Source organism: Vipera ursinii, assembly GCF_947247035.1.
Source record: "Vipera ursinii genome assembly, chromosome: Z".
In the NCBI taxonomy this organism is placed as follows: domain Eukaryota; kingdom Metazoa; phylum Chordata; class Lepidosauria; order Squamata; family Viperidae; genus Vipera; species Vipera ursinii.
In genome coordinates this window covers 58,292,453-58,311,351 of record NC_139517.1, presented here as the reverse complement: position 1 = coordinate 58,311,351, position 18,899 = coordinate 58,292,453, and the positions used below count along the sequence as shown (strand labels likewise).

General features: G+C 42.8%; 1 protein-coding gene across 3 annotated transcripts; it reads right to left on the bottom strand.

Annotated features, from left to right (window-relative positions):
• Nucleotides 1–3,039: 3,039 nt before the first annotated feature.
• On the bottom strand, nt 3,040–15,926 carry UPP1 (uridine phosphorylase 1). 3 transcript variants are annotated; one of them, XM_083377157.1, is made up of 8 exons: nt 15,838–15,926; nt 15,120–15,188; nt 14,489–14,606; nt 11,082–11,240; nt 9,648–9,762; nt 9,357–9,566; nt 3,823–3,969; nt 3,040–3,411 (listed from the first exon to the last, which is right to left on the bottom strand). In XM_083377157.1, the coding sequence occupies exons 2-8, from the start codon at nt 15,170–15,172 to the stop codon at nt 3,272–3,274; spliced, it is 942 nt and encodes a 313-aa protein (XP_083233283.1). In that variant the 5' UTR covers nt 15,173–15,188; nt 15,838–15,926; the 3' UTR covers nt 3,040–3,271. The 3 variants fall into 3 exon arrangements, with proteins under 3 accessions (XP_083233283.1, XP_083233284.1, XP_083233282.1); XM_083377158.1 differs by lacking the exon at nt 14,489–14,606 and having other exon boundaries at nt 15,838–15,921; XM_083377156.1 differs by lacking the exon at nt 15,838–15,926 and having other exon boundaries at nt 15,120–15,323.
• Nucleotides 15,927–18,899: the final 2,973 nt, after the last annotated feature.

Here is an 18,899-nt window from a genome sequence, read left to right as displayed (position 1 = left end):
TAGGATCACAGCCTCAATCATTTTTGGAGCCACCAGGAAAGGAATGAACTACCATTGCTCACCTATTTCTAGGAGTAGCGGCTCCATTAATTGTGTGTCTAAAGTCCCTCCCATCAGGGAGCCATTGGCTTGCTCAAACCTCACAGGTGTGTAGAGCATTTTTGCTTGTATGCCCAATTTCATTCCAATGGTAAGCTAATGACACATCAGGAGCATCCAGAATCAACTAGCACTTTTAAATCTACATGCGTATCCGACTTAGGGATTATGAGCTTGGCAGGTAGTGAGAAAGGTGGGATGTGTCAGCTCACCATTGGGTCATTCTCTCCTTCATCATCGCTGTTGAAAGATGGTAGCACAGAGGCAGATCCAGCCTGAATCCCAGCCTCCCCTGTGTGGGGGATGTGACTTGGGCAACAGGTTCCTGCGTGATTCAGTTGGATTCCTCTCTCATTGGCTGCTGGACAGGTTTCCTTCTTACTGCTGGTCCTGGTCTATTCTGTGATTGGGGGTAGGGAACAAAGCAATTTGCTGCTTGATGTCCCTGCTGTCCACATCGAAAGCACCTGATTGGTGGGCCTGCAGGTGGTCTGGGTCCTTCAGCAGCTGCAGCAGTTGGAGACCCTCAGGGTGGTGGTTGCTGTTTGGGTTGCTCTGGCCTCGGCTCGGCTTCAGGTGGGGGAGGTTTCTTAAAGCGGTCAAGCTGAACATCTAGTTTTACTGCTGCCTGGTACCAGGCTTTACAGATACCACTCAATAGATGTAGGTCTGAGAGAGGTGGTCGTCCAATCCTTCCCTGAAGTGATAGACTATGGAGTGCTCAGGCCACCTCTCTATCTCACTGGCTATCTCGCGAAACTCTCATACATACTCCAGGGCAGGCTGGCCGGCTTGCTTTATCTTATGGATTTGTTCTTCTTGTTTGAGGGCAATGGATGGGTCCTCAAATCTTTCAGTCCTAGAAGGAAGAGATGGGGGGTCCTCCAATTCAGGGGTATGCTCACTGTATAAATTATTCAGCCATTCAGATGCCTCTCCCTCTAGCCTGGACGCAATCATGTTGACCATAGTGGCCGGGCCTGAGTAGAGGTAGGCACAGCGGTTCAAATGAGAGTGCACTTGGTTGAGAAAAAAAATCAGCTTCTCTCTGTCCCCATCAAAGGTGGATCTGAAAGGTGGAACAATCACTGGCTACTGGGCTCCCCACTGTGACTGTTGCTGCATGCCCAGGGGTTGCACATTCAGGGGCTGTGGCCATGCCCCCTGCTGTGGTTGCAATATCTGCAGTTGCAATCTCCTGGGTTGCCAGGGGTCTCCCAAAGACAGTTGCCTGGGTGGGGGCTGTTGTTGAACTTCCTGCTGTTGGTTAGCATAGAGTTGTGGTGCCCTCTGCTGCTGTAGGCCCCTAAAGGGTTGCTGGATGGGTGGAGATTGCTGGTGGATCTCCCTCATTTGCGGACCCCTCAGTGGTTGCTTTACGTTCAGGGGCAGTGACCAACCTCCTTGCTGTGGTTGTCCTCCCACCAGCTGCTCACCTCCTGGCTTTTGCACCACCAAGTGTTGCAAGGCCTCTATTAGCTGTGGCAGGCTCAGAGGCTGCTGACTGTCCCCCTGCTGGGGCTGCCAAACTCCCCATTGCTGCAGGGGCCTCAGACTATATAGGGCTCTCTATATAGGGCTTGGGGCCCTGGTAGGGGAAGACAGGGTCTGGAAGGCTGTCTCATCTGCAATGGGGTGGCTGTAGACTCCTCTCAGTAGGAGTTGATTTCTACTTCCCATTTCTAGCTTTTCAAATCTTTCCAGTGACTCACCCGAACTGATCTGGTAGCTCTCCACTGGTCTGCTTTTGAAATCTTTGAGGGTGGTAAGGCAGTCTTGAGGCATCTGGAGTCTCCACTGGGCTGGGCCCACTCTGACTGCCAGATCAGCTCTCCTAGCTGGGAGATCTGCCAAAGTTCTTCTTCCCCGGGCTTGCTATCTGTCGCTCCCCCCACCCCAGGGTAGCAGCTGCTGCCGGGTTGTTGGCTTCAAGCAGTTTCTCTTTTCCCATGATGAAATCTTTTGAATCTCTGCCAGCTCCCCTCAGGTCTGGAGAGAGCAGCTGGGGTTAAAGACCCCTAAATAGTTTGAAAAGTTTTGGATCTTGGCTTAATTTCATGGTTCCAACAAATGCAGAACTTCAAAGAACTTCAAGGCACTGTTTATCTTAAAGAATCTTTTAATAGAGTAGCATAGCTTTGGCATGTACATGTTGGAAGCCAAGATCTGAATTCTCCTCCCATAAACACATCATATCAAAGCACAATTCCCTCCCTTAATTAAATGTCATAAATCACATTCTCCAATTAGTTTAAAATGCAAACTTTCCCTCCCTTCATCAACCCGCCAATTCTTATCTTCTCTTATTACAAACAGTCTTGAGATACATTCTCCCTACTCCCCCTGTTAAGTACATTAAATATATTAGAAAATGTTTTTAATTAACTCAGTTAATTTACTTAATTCTAACTCTAAGAGTAACATACAGGTTAAAGAAAAAGGCTACATCTCCCTTTGTTGTCAAGCAAGAACATCCGATGTTAGCAGCATTGACACTGAGTTAATTAAAAACATTTTCTAATATACTTAATGTACTTAACAGCACTGTATATGTGTATAAACACACATATATACATATAAAGGTAAAGGTAAAGGTTCCCCCGCACATGCGTGCTAGTCGTTTCCAACTCTAGGGGCCGGTGCTCATCTCCGTTTCAAAGCCGAAGAGCCAGCGCTTGTCCGAGGACGTCTCCGTGGTCATGTGGCCGGTATGACTAGACACCAAAGGTGCATGGAACGCTGTTACCTTCCCACCGCAGTGGTCCCTATTTTTCTACTTGCATTTTTACGTGCTTTCGAACTGCTAGGTTGGCAGAAGCTGGGACGAGTAACAGGCGCTCACTCTGTTACACGGCACTCGGGATTCGACCCGCCAAACTGCCGACCTTCTGATCGACAAGCTCAGGGTCCTAACCCACTGAGCCACCACGTCCCTATATACATATGCACATACATATATAATAGACTGCTGTATGTACATACATACATACATACATATGTATACAGACACACACACACACACACACACACACACACACAAACACACACACTTACTCAAAAATAGTTCAATTCTTTTTAAAGGAGAAATAGGATTGCAGGGTATACTGAGGAAACATTTTTAACAAGAATTCAAGTAAAAGGAATGGTTCCAGGAAATATATAGTACGGAAAGTCACTTTTTCACAAGATGGTTTTTAATCAGATGTCCCACCAGCTTCTGTGGTCTTGTCTGATACTCCTTCAAAACTTCATGAGGTGTAGAGATCTGATCTCCTTCAAGTCGGTTCAGTAATGTTACACATACTACAGCACCTTAACATTTACAAAACAATATCAATGATATTTTCTCCCCAAATTATTTAAAAATAATAATATATAAAAATAATAATTTCACAAATACTGTGAAAAAATGTGTTACTTTCTTAGTTTTATAACTTGGAGATGAAGTAAACCATTTAAGGGAGAGGCAACTCAGTTGACAATAGTAGGAATTAGAATAAACCACAGTCCCTAGTGCCCTTGTTAGCAGGCCTTTGTGACAGAACATGAGGAGCTGGAAAGCAACATCAGTACTAAATTAGATTGCCTTCTCTGATAGTGGTCATCCCCTATCTCAAGATACCAGTATTATAATTAATCTATTACTCCTACTTAAATTAAAAACCCTTCAGTATGTTAGAATTAAAGCTAGTGGATTAAATAACATTATATACATGCAGTTACCTTTGAGGCCACTAAGATTGCACATAGCTGCAAAAACAGAAGATTCCATCTCAATATTTCTCACTCCACTCTTGTGAGCTTCCTTCAAATATTGCAGTTTCTCTTCTTCAGTATATGTACAGATGGCACCATCAAGGCGAGCTTGACCTACAAATGCACGACGTCATTAAAGATGTAAAAATACACATTTTTGCAATAAGATCCTGATCAGGTGACTAAAGGTCCACCAAAGTTTCACTAAAGCTTCCTGGGGAGGGGGGCAATAATTGCAGGGGAAAACAAAAAATTATACAACTAGGAAGATTAAAATTGTAGAGATGATTTATATGTGTATTGTCAGAACGCACTCCAATCCACATCTTAGGAAAGAAAAACTCTTGGAGACAAATTTGTCCAAGCAGGAACTTTTACTAAAACATAGATGACAGTGGATAGGATAGACAGGATCTGAAAACTGTCTCACAGATCGATACTTTTAAAATGTCCCTGAGTAAAAACCCCTCCCCTCAGTCCATTTGGTCAGTCCCAGATCAGTCAAGTTTCAGGTGTCAAAACCCCTCCTGGGAAAAGAGAAACACCAGTACATTTGCAACATTATTACTTCCTCCCCTTCACATTCCATTGGGAGATACAAACCGGAATTCCCCCCACCCCCTTTCTTTGTGTTTCATAGTTCATAGGGTTTCTTCTCTGGTCTTTTGTGTTGACCTCCAGGCCAGCTGAATAAACAAACATTGCATCTAAGGGATAGAGATGAGCAATTTACAACCCTGCCATCTCTTTCCCTCCTTGGGAATGGAAGAATCCAGTAAGGGGGTGAGATTTGGGTTCTGCACAGAGAGGGAGTTAGGAATGAGATAAAAATGGATTGACATGCTACCCTCCTTTAAAAAAAAGAGAGGTCCACCTGTAGAGGAAAAAATATATAAATGTTACCCGGTTTGTTAGGATATTCTGTATGAAACTTCCTAAGCAACTTGGGTGATGTTTATTGACCCACTCATTTTCTGAGGAGGGGAGGTGTTTCCAAGCTACTAAGTATTGAATTGCTCCATGGTGTTTCATAGAATCCAGGATTTCTTTTACCTCAAAGTGTTGTTCTCCTTCAACCATGATAGGAGGTGGTGGTGGGGTTTTTTTGTTCATAGGGGTGACTGTTGTTCTCTTTTTAGTAAACTGCAGTGAAAAATTGGGTGTATCTGCCTAAGATTTTTGGGTAATTCTAATTCTACTGTTACTGGGCTTATGATTCTTTTAATTGGAAAAGGTCCAATATATTTTGGTCAGATTTTTTTTACAGTTGCTTGGCAACTGATTCATACTTATGATGGTCACAGTGTCCCAGGGTCATGTGATCACTTTTTGCAACTTTTGACAAGTCAATGGCTGGGGGGGAGCTTATCACTCAGGTTGCAGGGAGCCTGTGAGGGGGGAATCCATGGGTCTCTGGTGGAGGGGGGGTGGGACTGGGGTGGGTGGCCTCCCTCTCTCCCATTGTCCCTTCCTTCCTTCCTTCCCTCCTTCTTTGTCCCTTCCCTCCCTTTCATTGTTCCTCCCTCCCTTCCTCAGGTTGCAGGGTGCTTGCAGGAGGCAGGGAAATCTGTGGGTCTCTGGTGGAGGGGGGTGGGACTGGGGTGGGTGCATTGTCTCTTCCTTCCTTTCTTCTCTCCCTCTTTGTCCCTTCCTTTTGCAAGCAGGAAATCTTGCACAGGAATTGCAGCCAGGGATATCTCTCTCTCTCTCTCTCTCTCTCTCTCTCTCTCTCTCTCTCTCTCTCTCACACACACACACACACACACACACACACACACACACACTCTTTCCCTAGCTTGCCTCGCATCTGGGCTTTCCTCATTTCTTCCTCCCTCCCTTTCCTTCTTTCCTTCCCTCTTTGTCCCTTTCTTTCTCCCGCCGGGAGCTCTCTGTGGACTGGAGCCCGTCGGCGAAGGTCGGGGCTGGCCGTACCGAGTCTCCAGCTGATCAGCTGCCCTGGATGCAGCCTCCCGGATGCACAGCATCAGAGAGAGATCCTGGTGGGTCAGCATGATGCTGTGCGCCCAGGAGGCCGCATTCAGGGCAGCCGATCAGCTGGAGACTCCATATGGCTGGCCCCAACCTCCGCCAATGAGCTCCAGTGTTTTGAAAAGCTGCATTTTTAGGTTTTTTTCTATTTCTAGGTGCTTGTAGGTTACTCTGCATCTGGTGGTGACTGGTGCTGCTAGTTGTTGTTCAGGCATAAGTGGTTTAGAGTCAGTGACCCGTGTGCTGTTATACTGGGGCATGCGAGATAATGCATCTGCCAAAAAATTCTTTTTCCCCCCATTAAGTGTTTGAGAGTGAAATGGAATTGGTGAAAATGGGACCAGCAGGCTTTCTTAGGAGTGAGTTTCCTGGGTGTTTTTAGTGCTTCCAAATTTTTATGGTCTGTCTAGACCTGGAAGGATATTTTATTTCCTTCAAGGAAATGGCGCCATTTAAGTAATGACCACCTCACAGCATACGCTTCCTTTTCCCACACGGCCCAACATTGTTCTGTCTCCGTGAGTTTCCTGAACAAATATGCACATGGTTCCAATGCCCCCTTGTCATTTTCCTGTAATAATACAGCTCCCACTGCCACATCACTCACATCTGCCTGTATTACAAAAGGTTTATCAGGATCTGGGTGTCTCAGTACAGGTTCAGCAGAAAAAAAGCCTCTTTAGCCTCTCAAATGCTGCTTGACATTTCCTTGTCCGCTTCAGGGGCTGGCTGGGTTTCATTGGGGACTCCCTCCTTCACTTTCAACAACTTTGTGAGGAGCAGAGCTATTTGGGCAAACAAAGGGATGAATTGGTGATAGAAGTTTGCAAAGCCCAGGAACCTTTGCCCATTCTAATACTGCCCTGGCTTTCTCAGGGTCCATTTCGATGCCCTGTGGGGATATGTGATATCCCAGGTAGTCTATTCTTTCCTGGTGGAATTCACATTTTGATAATTTTGCATATAGGTGTGCAGCCCGCAATTTTTTCAGAACTGCTCTAACTAGGTTAATATGCTCCTCTTTGGTCTCAGTGAAGATAAGGATGTCATCTAGGTAAACCAGGACCCCCTAATTTAGGTGCTCTCTTAGCACTTCATTAATTAATTGCATAAAAACTGCGGGGGCCCCTTGCAGTCCAAATGGCAGGACTTTAAACTGGTAGCAACCCATTGGGCAATTGAACGCAGTCTTCTATTCGTCCTCTTCCTTAATCCTAATGCGGTAGTATGCTTCTCTCAGGTCTAGTTTGGTAAAAATCCTTCCTTTTGATAGGTGGGATAGCATATCCTTCATTAGAGATAGGGAATACAGATTACATTCACTAATTGTGTTAAGGGCATGGTAGTCTTCTCCCTGAACAGGAGCGGGGTGGCCATTTTGGGTTTCGCAGGCTCAATAAATCCACTTTCTAGGGTTTTTTATATTTCCATTTCCACTGTTTCTTTGGAGCTCATGGAGTACATCCTGGGCTTCGGAAGTTTTGCCCTGGGTTTGAATTCTATAGCACAGTCTGTGGGTCGATGAGGGGGAAGCTCATCTGCCCGTTCCTTACTGAAAACCTCAGCAAGGTCCCTTATATTCCTCCGGTATTTCTGGTAACCCCATCTCTTCCCCCACTGATGCCGTCTCCACTCTTCGGGTTGGGGGGGTGCTTTGGGTTTTAAGCTCCTATGCTCCCCCTCTGGAAAGTTGAGTTCTGCTGTCCTCCAATTTATCCCGGGGTTCCATTTCTTCAGCCATTCCAGTCCTAAAATCATTGGGCATTCCATGCCTGGGGTCATTACAAACGTTATGTCTTCCTCATGAGTCCCCAGGGACAGGTGAACTGGTAAGGTGGCTAAGGTAGCTGCCCCCCCGCACTATGAACCCATCTAACTGGCCAAATGAGATTGGTTGTTTTAGTCTCCTCACCGGAATACCCAAATTCCCCACCAGCATTGGGCTGATGAGGCAGTGGCTGGAGCCAGAGTCTATTAGGGCTTTTACTTTGACGGCTTTGGGCATGGAGGAAGCTAATATAGTCACTGTCTTAAGGATGAGTGGAATGGATCCACTTACCAATGTTTCTCCCTTCAAGCTGTTTTCCGAGGTGACCACTGCCCCTGTGGTGTAGCCTGGAACCCCCTCCCAGTCCTTGGCAGGTGTTGGGGACTCTACAACCTCTGCCCCCTCATGGCAGGTTCTTTTGGGTTGCCTTGGGACTTCCCTGGTCTCCTAGAGGCCTCCTGATTTGCGCTGCGGGGCTTTTGAGTGGCATTCTGTAGTGTGGTGGCCCTCTCTCCCGCATTTGAAACAGCCTGTTGATTTCTTAGCCATGGATGGTGGTTTTGCTGGCTTGTGTGTTTGCTCGGGCAGCGGGCGGGCCCATGGTTTTCCTCGGTGGTGCTTTAGTAGGTCTATCTCCGCCTTATCTGCCAGAACATACCAGTCTTTGATATGGTGTGGGTCTCCTCGAGGCAGGCAAGCATCATACAGGTCGTAGTTTAGCCCGTCTTTGAAATGGGTAAGGAGGATGTCTTCCGGCCAGTTCAGCTTACTGGCAGTGGCTCGGAATTCTTAGGTATATTCAGCCACCGGCTGTCTGCCCTGCCACACCATTTTGATTCTCTCCTGGGCCTTACGATCAGCCAAAGGGTCTTCAAACCACCTCAAGGATGACATGAATCGGTTGAAGTCTTGAGTTCAGGGCATTGGAGTTATGCAGGTTCACCACCCAGATGGTCTGTCCAGGGCGGATTGCATGATGCGGATGCGGGCTTTGTCACTGGGGATGTCCCATCCATATTCTTCCATATAGCTGAGGACTTGGGTTAGGAAAAACCCCAAGCGTGGTGGCTCTGCCCTGAATTTCGCTTCCAGGGGTGGTAGTCTTTGAATGGATCGGTGTCTGTGCAGCAGGCCGTATTGTCCCCCCATCCTGATCCCCGTCTGTGGTTTTGCAGGGGGTGGGTGCTGCTGAGTGTAAACTAATTTACACTTAGTTTTTTCTCAGGATTTATTCTTTGATTCAGCTTTCTGTGCTACTTTTAGACAAATGAGCACAATAAAGATTTCTATGCTGACTTCTCCATTCACAAAACTTCCTTCCTTCCTTCCTATAGTCCAAATGTTGAACTTGTGGCATCCATGCAATTAAGAGAAGACATTTTAAATTCAAGCAATGCACTGTTACGTATCATCAAAATAAATAATATTAAAAATAACAAATCAGTTTAAATAGATTTAAAAAGGATCACCTGATCAGAACCAAGTAAATATTACTGTGAGGTAAACCACCTTTTGGATTTTAAAATATATTTGGATGAAATTCTAAAAAAAATAGCTAGTTTCAATTCTTTTCCCATTTTTTGTGCAAAAGCATTCAATTATATCTGGAGTTTACATCTGCATTTTTCTTCATGCTTGTTTATTTCATATTTAAAGTTAAGAAAAGTATGTTTTACTTCATCATCTGCTTATTCAGATTGAAATTTTGTTTGCTATGTACAAGGTAATATTCAACTACTCTTACCTTCATAGAAATCCAGAGTGCACAATGTGTTTCCAATAACTGTGTTGAACTGATCAAGTTCCTTGGCACACTCCATAAGGTCTTCAGTTAGTTTTTTATCTAAGTGTGTACTACGAATGACAGACTTCCCCAAAATAATCTGTTCAAACTGTGGCTTGAAGGTAGCATCTACAGCTTGCTGTGTGATCACCACAGAACCTGGTGTCAAACCTACATTATAAATATAATTTGTATTTGATGACAATATAAATCAACCACATGTTTACTTTAATGAAATAACAATAGAAATACCTATTCCACCAGATGTGCCAATACGAATAATAGTTACATTGCAGCATTTGGCATGATACAACAGCTTGATGAGTTCATGTAACATGATGGCAATTGAAGGAATTCCCATTCCATGCTGAAATTTAAAAATGGGAGGGGGAGGAATACTATGAATATTTATATCACTTCATGTGTTGTTTATGTATGAATGAGTATGCATATTAATAGAGGAGTAAAACAGTGTGACAGATTATTCTTCATTACTTATAGAAGCTGAAAATTTTTGCTGAATAAAAATAATATATTTATCCTGAACCTCTTAACAAAGCATTCTGAATAGCCAGTGTAGTATAGCAGGGCTCTTAGCCTTCTTTTTCTGGCATTGATTGAAGGGCTTGCAAGGTAGGTAGATTTGTGTGTTAAAGCAGGCCAGAGTTGAACCTTTTGACAAGTAATTGTAATATATATAATATTTTATTAGTTTTCTAATTTTACAATTAAACATTTAAAAAGCAATATGGTGACTGGGTAATCCATAATTTGACAAGTAATTTGATGGACATAGTCACTCACCTCATCAGGTCTCCTTCCTGTTTCCTCTTCTTCTCATGATATGGGGCAGCAGCCCCTTACTTTTTGGGCACCAGGGACCAGTTTCATGGAGAGAGGATTTTCTGTGGACCGGAGGGAGTGTGGTTTTGTGTGCTGCCTGCATACTGAGGACAGGGCTTCGCTAGTTTGCGTGGTCCAGTTTCTGACATGCCGCAGGCCGGTGTCAGTCCACAGACCGGGGGTTGGGGATTCTGATATAGGGTGTCATGCTTGATCAGGTGATTAGACTAAAAGACCTCTTAGGTCCCTTCCAAATCTATTATTCTATGCTCTTCTGAAACCAACACTGGATAAAACACTGCTTGCTTCTCCCAGACATCAACCAACTCGTTTATTTCTGTTCCTTCTTTTATTTACTTCTTGGGACATAATTCATTTCCAAACCATATCAACATTTCAACATTTTGGTTCAAAATATGTCTGGAATCCAAAATTTCTCTTTTTTTCTAACTGTATTGTGTCCAGAAATATCTACATCTATTGCATGTCCTATCCATTCATTTATTTTCAACGGCATTTTCTAGGCTCATAAAGAAGCAGAGATTCTTGATTTTCAGGCCTTCCTTTGGGGCATATAGTCATTGAATATCTATTCATTGTCAGACATATTTATAACTGATTATTAAGTTGCAAATACTAAACTGATTAAAAATAACTTTTCTCAAAAAGAAAATTAATGCTCTCACTCAAGGAGGAATATTGGAGAATGTAAAAGCTTGCATACTTATATGAAACACTCTAATTAGTCAAAATAAAAGCAAATGTTTAAAGTCACAAACCTATGTATCTTTTTAATATATTTTTTCCATATATTTTTGTTTTTAAAATGTATATTATACTTACACTGACTGACAGCACAGGTCCTGCTTTGTACATTGCATACCGATCTGTTCCAGCACATATATTGGGATAGTCATAACCAGGGTTACCAATATCAAGCAGTTCAGCAATATAGGTAGTAAAAGTTTTCATCCGTGAAGGACTTCCTCCAACACATACAAACTAAGCAGAATTAAATAAATAAAACACATTCTTAGAAAAATATACACTAATATTAAAAATGATGGTTTCAAAACAGACATGTCAAACACAAGGCCCGGGGGCCAGATCCGGCCCGCAAAGTGGTTTCATGTGGCCCGCAAAGCCATCCTGGAAACAGTGAGGGAACAGTCCCCGCTGCCTTGGCCCTGGCCCAGAGACCCTCCTTCTGCCAGAGACCTTCAGATCTGTCCCACTCCTGCCCAGGCTCCCATAGGCACCCTTGATGCCAACAATGTAGAGCTGGCCACGCCCACCCAGTAGGCCATATGCACTCTAGCCACGCCTACCCAGACCATACCCACCCGGCCCCCTGAGGGCAACCGCAATGCTGATGCGGCCCTCAATGAAATTGAGTTTGACACCCCTGTTTCAAAACCTACCTGAACTAAAATGATTTCTAGATGTTGCCCCACTATGCAGAATTATTAATGTCTTCAAGTGTTTACTATAGGAAAATATTATCTATGATTAGAATAAACACTTGGTCAATAAATTTTCCAAAGTGTAGTTTTCAATCCACATGGAACAGTGAAGGTGGGTGACAAAACTATGTGTCTCTCCCAGATTTTGTAGATTACAGCACATACCATTTCTCATCCTTGGCCATCCTGTTCAGTACATACATTTCCTCTTGGCTACATCAGAAGGAAAAATTAGGTTTTAAAATTTCTAATCTAGAGGAACTCAAATTTAAATTGAGCCTGATTGCACCAAAGCTCTGTATTGCCACTTTAATTTATTTAATTTATATTTGGAATATATTATAGAGAAGATTGTTCACTGGAAGGATTGATATTGAAGCTGAAACCTAATTATTCTGAATATTTAAGGCAAGAATAATTGGGAAGATTCTAATGCTTGGGAAAATTAAAGACAATCTAAAAAGAGTTGACAAGAGTTTCATGGTGTTATCATTGCCGACACAAGCATGAATTTACAAGTAGTTACTGACAGATTATGCTAGTAAAATTATATTTATTGGGTCACAAAAGAGACTGAACAACTGATTGATGTGATAGATTATGTGTCATCAAGTTGTTTTTTATTTCTGACATAGGTTTTTCTTCATTACTGAAGCATTGAACCAAAATCTAGATTTCTCAGGTCTCTACTCCACTACAGATAACTGACTCCATTTTTGAAGGCAAGGATAAACAATTCATGCATTTATTTTTATATGATCAAAAACCAAAGAATAAGGTCAGAATATAAAGCATTTTTTATAAAAACCCCATTCATAATAGAAACTAAACGTACCTGAATTATGTTTTTGATTCAGCAAATTCTAGTTCCATAGCATACTTTTTTTAAAAAAATAATAATCCTGCCTTTATTATTTTTATAACTCAAGGTGGCAAACATATTTAATACTTCTTCCTCCCCCTAATTTCCCTACAACAGCCTGTGAAGTGAGTTAGGCTAAGAGAGAGTGATGGGTCCCAAACCACCCAGCCAGTTTTCATGCCTAAGCTAAACTCTTGATCTTCCCATTAGGAGATACGTTTCAATATTTAAACTTTTAAAGCACCATTTAGTCACTTTTAAAAATTCTAGAAGCTTGAAATATTGAACATTTAAATAGGAAGCACAAAGTTGTCTGATGAAGCTAGCCCAAGTGGTTTATTATTGGACATGATTAATTTCATTCTCTAAGAACACTACATAGCAAAATTCAACAATATATATGTAGCTGATTTTATTTTTCCATTGAGCATATTCATAAATAATTTTAAAGACTATTACTATATCTCCCCACTAATACCTTGAAAGCAGGCTAGAAAAATATAATAATAAAACAGAAGCATTTGGAAGTAATAACTGGTAGATGCAGAAGCTTACTGTATTGGTAGTTCTTCACTTACAAACATAAAGGAGCCTGCCCATTGCAGTTGCAAGTCATAATGGCCATTAAGAGAGATACCTATATGATCTCACTTAACAATCTCCATCCCTGCTTTCCCCAGTGCAGCCATTAAGCAACCACACAGATCATTAAGCAGAGCACAAGGTGCCTTGAGATGAGGGAGGCCTAGCACAGGCCCATGCTCACACAGAGGCAGCACTCCTGCTCACATATAGCTTGCCCCAGGTCTCCCAAGGCTCCTGCACCCACTGAAGCACCCCTTGCTCTACCTCTGACCCTTTATGGTTGCTGCAGGCTTTGGGTGATTGATCAGTCACTTTTCTTCCACAAGCAGCCATTATGCTGCATGGCCTTCCTACATAGTGGAAGTCATGTGGCTCCATCCTGAAGCAGGCACCAAATTTGGGAGCTATAATTTATTCAAATGAATTCATATTCACTGTGAAGGAACACTGTGCAGTGCAGCAGCTGCTTCCAGAAGATCTATAATAAAAAGTAAGTCACTGTTAACAGGAGACAGGAAGGAGGATATGGGACACTAGAGTGGGAATCAGCTGTGGGGAGCTAGCAGAGTATGACGTGGGGAAGACTGATGGTGAGCCACTGTAGCATCCCTGTGGTAAGTCATAAGAGTGGGTGGATTGCCAAGGGACTGCTGTAACAATGGGAATTTCAAATCCTTTTCAAGGATCCATCATAACTGTCTCCAAATGACCAATAATAATTTGAGAACTGCATGTAATGAGGGATCCATTTTAATTGGCTGCACATCATTAAGAACATCTTCCAAAGCATTTTGAAATGAGGCTACTGGCCTCCAGGAAGAAAGGGAACAACCTCATTAAAAAATTAAGTAAAGTCTACTATTCCAAGATAATTTCTGCTAACTTAACATAGCCATTGGTGAGAGATAAGGGAGTTCCTTGCTCATCTGGTGGCATACTTATCACTTGGGGAGGAAGAACACAGAAATAGTACAGTTGGGACAAAGGGCCAGACTTTGATTAAGTCTTTAAAGTACCAAATGTGGGAATATGGTATCAATAAATCTCTAAATTCTTGGAGAAAGTTTTTTTCCCTCTTTATTTCTTGGTGAGACTACTTCTTTCATAGACTGATTCGTGGGATATAAAATATGAGTAGTTGAGAAAGACTAGCCTCCTCCCCTCACTACTGTTTTTCTGGTTCCAGGTTATTTGGCTTTTAAGTAGATTCTGCAAATTTTATTTCAACCCATGTCTGATATAGTAGCACAAGGAAAAAAAACTATTATAGGACTTAACTGCAGAACGGAAAGGAAAAACAATTACTTTCATTTACAGTCTACAGCCATTTTCTTTCTTACCTTTATATCTCCAAATAAGGCGGGAAAATCATGAGTACTAGTCCCAAGGGCAAAATGATACAATATGTCATCTTTCATTTTCTTAAGGTATGGGTTAGGGACACAAACTCTGGCATCTCTATCAATAAATAATTATATAGATTAGTAATTTCAAACAGATATCTGCAACCAAGGGTAGTGCAATGTCTAAATTAGTACATCTCTTCTTGAAAATTTTGATTTCACTATCATCATAAATACAGTGCATTTTTGTATGATCAACTTCCTTATTGACTATGCTGAGACACTGTGAACAGATGTTTACTCAGTGTAATACATTTTGATGCAATTCTTTTGCAGAAAATTTACTTATGGAAATTGCCAATCCACCTATTGAACCAGGGTTGAGGAGTAATTTCATTGCATATTAGAGGGAAATGGAATATTTTGGAGGTCTCAAAAATGCCGATTCAAAATCAATAAATAAGAATATTGCTGTAATAAACACAGTGGTAATTGTTATACATTACACCCCTATTTTAGAACACCCATTTCTATGATAGATAGATAGATAGATAGACAGATGACAGACAGATATTTGTTCCATCCCTCATTTTTGAGGTATTGTTTCTAAGCTCCGTTTAATTCTTACTCTGCACATTGCTTGTCTTCTGTCTTTTGCTTCAGAGAATCGTTAGTAGCCATTCTATTTCCTCAGACTCTGAGTGGGAAAGAATGGAAACGGAAAGTTGCATCAAACATTGCACAAATTATGCAAATAAGGAACCGGTTTCTGGAAATACACGTTCTCAGTATACATTTCGTTGCGATGCACATTTACCCAGTACGAACGCATTTTCCCAGAAACCACATAAAATCACGGTCACAGTTAATGCAACAGAATTGAGTAACACAGCGCTTCCTGCACGTCAACACTCATGTTGTTTTCCCAGCCTAGTTTTTATCCCCCGTCAGCTCCTCCTAAGCTGTTCGGCTTCTTTTGGGTAAGGTGCAGACCAAACAGGTGTGTGTGTGGGGGGGGGGGGGAAGAAACAGTCCTACAGGACGGACAGATCCGCGGCTTCATAATAGCAGGCCATTTCCCCAGTATCAATGGGGAGGGGCGGCCGGCCATGCGACATCACAATGGGCATCCGTGGTGGGCACGGGATCTCGCTCTGTTCTCTCTCGCCGCCGACGTGGCAAAAGCAGAATGCTCGGGGAAAAGCGCGACGACTAGAAAGGAGAGTCTTTTACTTTCCTACAAAATTTCTCCAGAGACCCTCGACGAAGCAGCTCGCTCGCCCGCCCGCCCACCCGCCCATCCCACCCTACCCTTCTTTCGCTGGCCCTCCTCTCAACATTCTTACCTGAGAAAGCCCCAAAAGAAGTGAAAGGAAAGACGGAGGCCACCGGCCAGTAAAAAGCAAGGAGACAGGTGCGCGTGCGCACGCTTTTCTAAGCCTGTGGAAAAGTGAGGAAAGTTACAGGCGGCTGAAGGTTACAGAGCGACTGTGTTTGTGTCCTGTTGAGCAAGCTGGAAAGTGCCTGCTCTATTCGATGTCGTCGTTGATGCAACAAATCTTACAAAACAAAGCCATAGCCTTTTCTTCCCTGCCAGATTTCCTTCTTAGTCATCCTAGACAGGTCAGTTGAGACCACCTGCAACTAGTGTTAATGACCTTGTTGCTTTGTTTTAGGAGGCTTCTGATCTTTTTAACAGTGGGGGAGAGAAACAAAGCTGTGTGAATTTGGACCTGCTTCACCATTTTGAGAAAAACATTTTTTCACCATGCTGTTGATTATTTTGGTGATGGCTTTCTGTGGCCTAACTTGCTATTTCTTTCATCATACTTGTGGAACGAGCCACATAGAATGGAATGGTATGCAGCAGTACAAAAACATCAGCTAAACTGCATCAATCTCCAGACAGCAAAATTTTCTTCTATTATTTAGTTTAAGTATCATACCGACATATTTTAATGATATTACATGAAATAACATCAGAGAATCAACCACAATACCCAAACAGAAATAGGTCAATCTTATTGAAATACAAGGGACTCATGCTCTACTTTGGGCCAATTCAAATAAGTGTTTGAATCAAATAAGCAACCAGCCACTAAAAAAAACCCCAATGCAGTGGGATTCAGCCAATTCGCACCACTTCTGCAAAACCAGTAGCTAATTTTTTGTTGCCCAGGCCTAGAATGGACTTCTGGAAGTCGCATCCACACAGAACCGGTTGTTCATATATTTGAATCCCACCACTTCCCTAGTGAAGCATCCAAACTTCTGAAGACAAGCTGTTCCACTAGTTCAGGGCTTTTCAACCACTGGTACAGGTACCACCTGTGGTATATTGGCACCTGGCAGGTGGTACGCGGCCATCGTAGAAAAGTGGTAGCAATGGTGGTGGAAATGAGCTGAACTGGTGGCAGCACCGCACAAGCCTGAGTGAGAGATGGCTGGAGCTGCAGGGCTGTCAGGGCTCAGCAGAAGCGCCAGGATCAGTGCCGCTTTCCAGCTGATTGGTGCTTCTTCGGGGCTGTCAAGGCTCAGTGGAAGCGCCAGGATCAGTGCCAAGCTTCAGCTGAGTCCAGAAGAAGCACAGATCATCTGGAAAGCAGCACTGATCCCAGTGCATCTGCTGAGCCCAGAAGAAACACCGATCAGCTGGAATGTTGCAGCATCTCCAGGGTCTTGTGATTTACATTCAGATGTTTGGCAACTGATTCACAGTGTCCCAGGGTCATGTGAAGTGACCAAAACCTGCTGCAACCACCCAGCAGATGGGGGGGATAAAAACCAAACTCCCCCCACCCCATCCCCGCTGCCAATCCTCAACAAAAAATGCTTACAACAATAAAAACCTTGGACAGGAGGAAGAGTGTGCTGGGTGGGCAGATGGGTGTCTTGCTCGGCTGTGGCTTGGGGGGGCTTTTTTCAGTGCCATTGTAACTTCAAACAGTCACTAAGCGAACTGTTGTAAGTCGAGGACTACCTGTACTTTATCATCTTTTTCCTTTTTTCCTTTTTTTTTGGTCATCAAGTTTTTTTTAATTTATTTTTTTATTGCTTTTATGAAAACATATTTTTAAACAAAAAATACATATAAAAACAAGACATAACATAAACAATACAATCAACAAAAATACAAAAAGAATACTTAACTTCCATTATTCCTAATCTTTCTAATCATTTTCAGGTGACTTCCTCAAGTCCCCCCCATCTGCGTTTCATTGTAAATCATCATTAGCAATTTCATAATTTCATAATTTTAAATCATATTTAATATCTATATTTAATTTCTTATCATTTAACAATCATTGTTTCATATTATCCTTAATACTAAACATTAAACTCTAAAACTACAACCTATAAACACTTCTGTAAAGAGGGTCTTCTTGGCAGATCACAGGGGTCCAGAGGTATGAATATGCCAGAAACTGACAAACATGTCTGGGGTCAGTATGAATCCTACTTTTTGTACACTCTGGCTATGTCAAAAATCACATCATCCACCAATCAGGTAACCCCCCAGCCGAATCACACGAACAATGATTAGATTATATATCTGTGTCTAGCACCTGATAGGATTAAACAGGAGATCAGCAAATGTAAACTTCATAGTGTTAATAGTTTCTTGTAATTAATTCTGCTGAGTTCTTCACCCCTTTTGACCAGTCCACCCTCATATCAAGAAAAAAAATATAATACAACTTTCATGTGATTTGTAAAGCACCTTTTATTATAAATTTCATAGCGTTAACAGTTTCTTGTAATCAATTTCTGTTACATTCTGACATATGATCCTCTTCAGAGACAATGGCAATTTGGCTTCAATCTTTGACATTAATGACAGCGGATTACGCATAAGCGCTATAAAGGTAAAGGTAAAGGTTCCCCCGCACATGCGTGCTAGTCGTTTCCGACTCTAGGGGCCGGTGCTCATCTCCGTTTCACAGCCGAAGAGCCAGCGCTTGTCCGAGGACGTCTCCGTGGTCATGTGGCCGGCATGACTAGACGCCAAAGGCGCACGGAACGCTGTTACCTTCCCACCGTAGTGGTCCCTATTTTTCTACTTGCATTTTTACGTGCTTTCGAACTGCTAGGTTGGCAGAAGCTGGGACGAGTAACAGGCGCTCACTCTGTTACGCGGCACTCGGGATTCGACCCGGCAAACTGCCGACCTTCTGATCGACAAGCTCAGTGTCCTAACCCACTGAGCCACCGCGTCCCTATATAAGCGCTATACGATGTATAAATTTCTTGAGCTCCCCAAGGGAATCCCTGGTGAAATATAAGTTGTCAGAAATACTGATGATGACCCAGAAAACATGAGGCATAGAAAGTCTAAAGCATAAGCTGCTAATAAGCTCTGTTTCACTGGTTCCATCCGTATGGTCTTCATGTGATTGTAGACCCCCCA

Excerpts from the sequence above, each read along its gene's own strand:
- UPP1 (XM_083377157.1), bottom strand. The coding sequence starts at position 15,172 with ATGGCTACTAACGATTCTCTGAAGCAAAAGACAGAAGACAAGCAATGT. Across the intron at positions 14,607-15,119 it reads GAAGACAAGCAATGTGCAGA|AGATGCCAGAGTTTGTGTCC; the intron begins GTAAGAATTAAA and ends ATTTATTGATAG. Across the intron at positions 9,567-9,647 it reads TGGCACATCTGGTGGAATAG|GTTTGACACCAGGTTCTGTG; the intron begins GTATTTCTATTG and ends TTTATAATGTAG.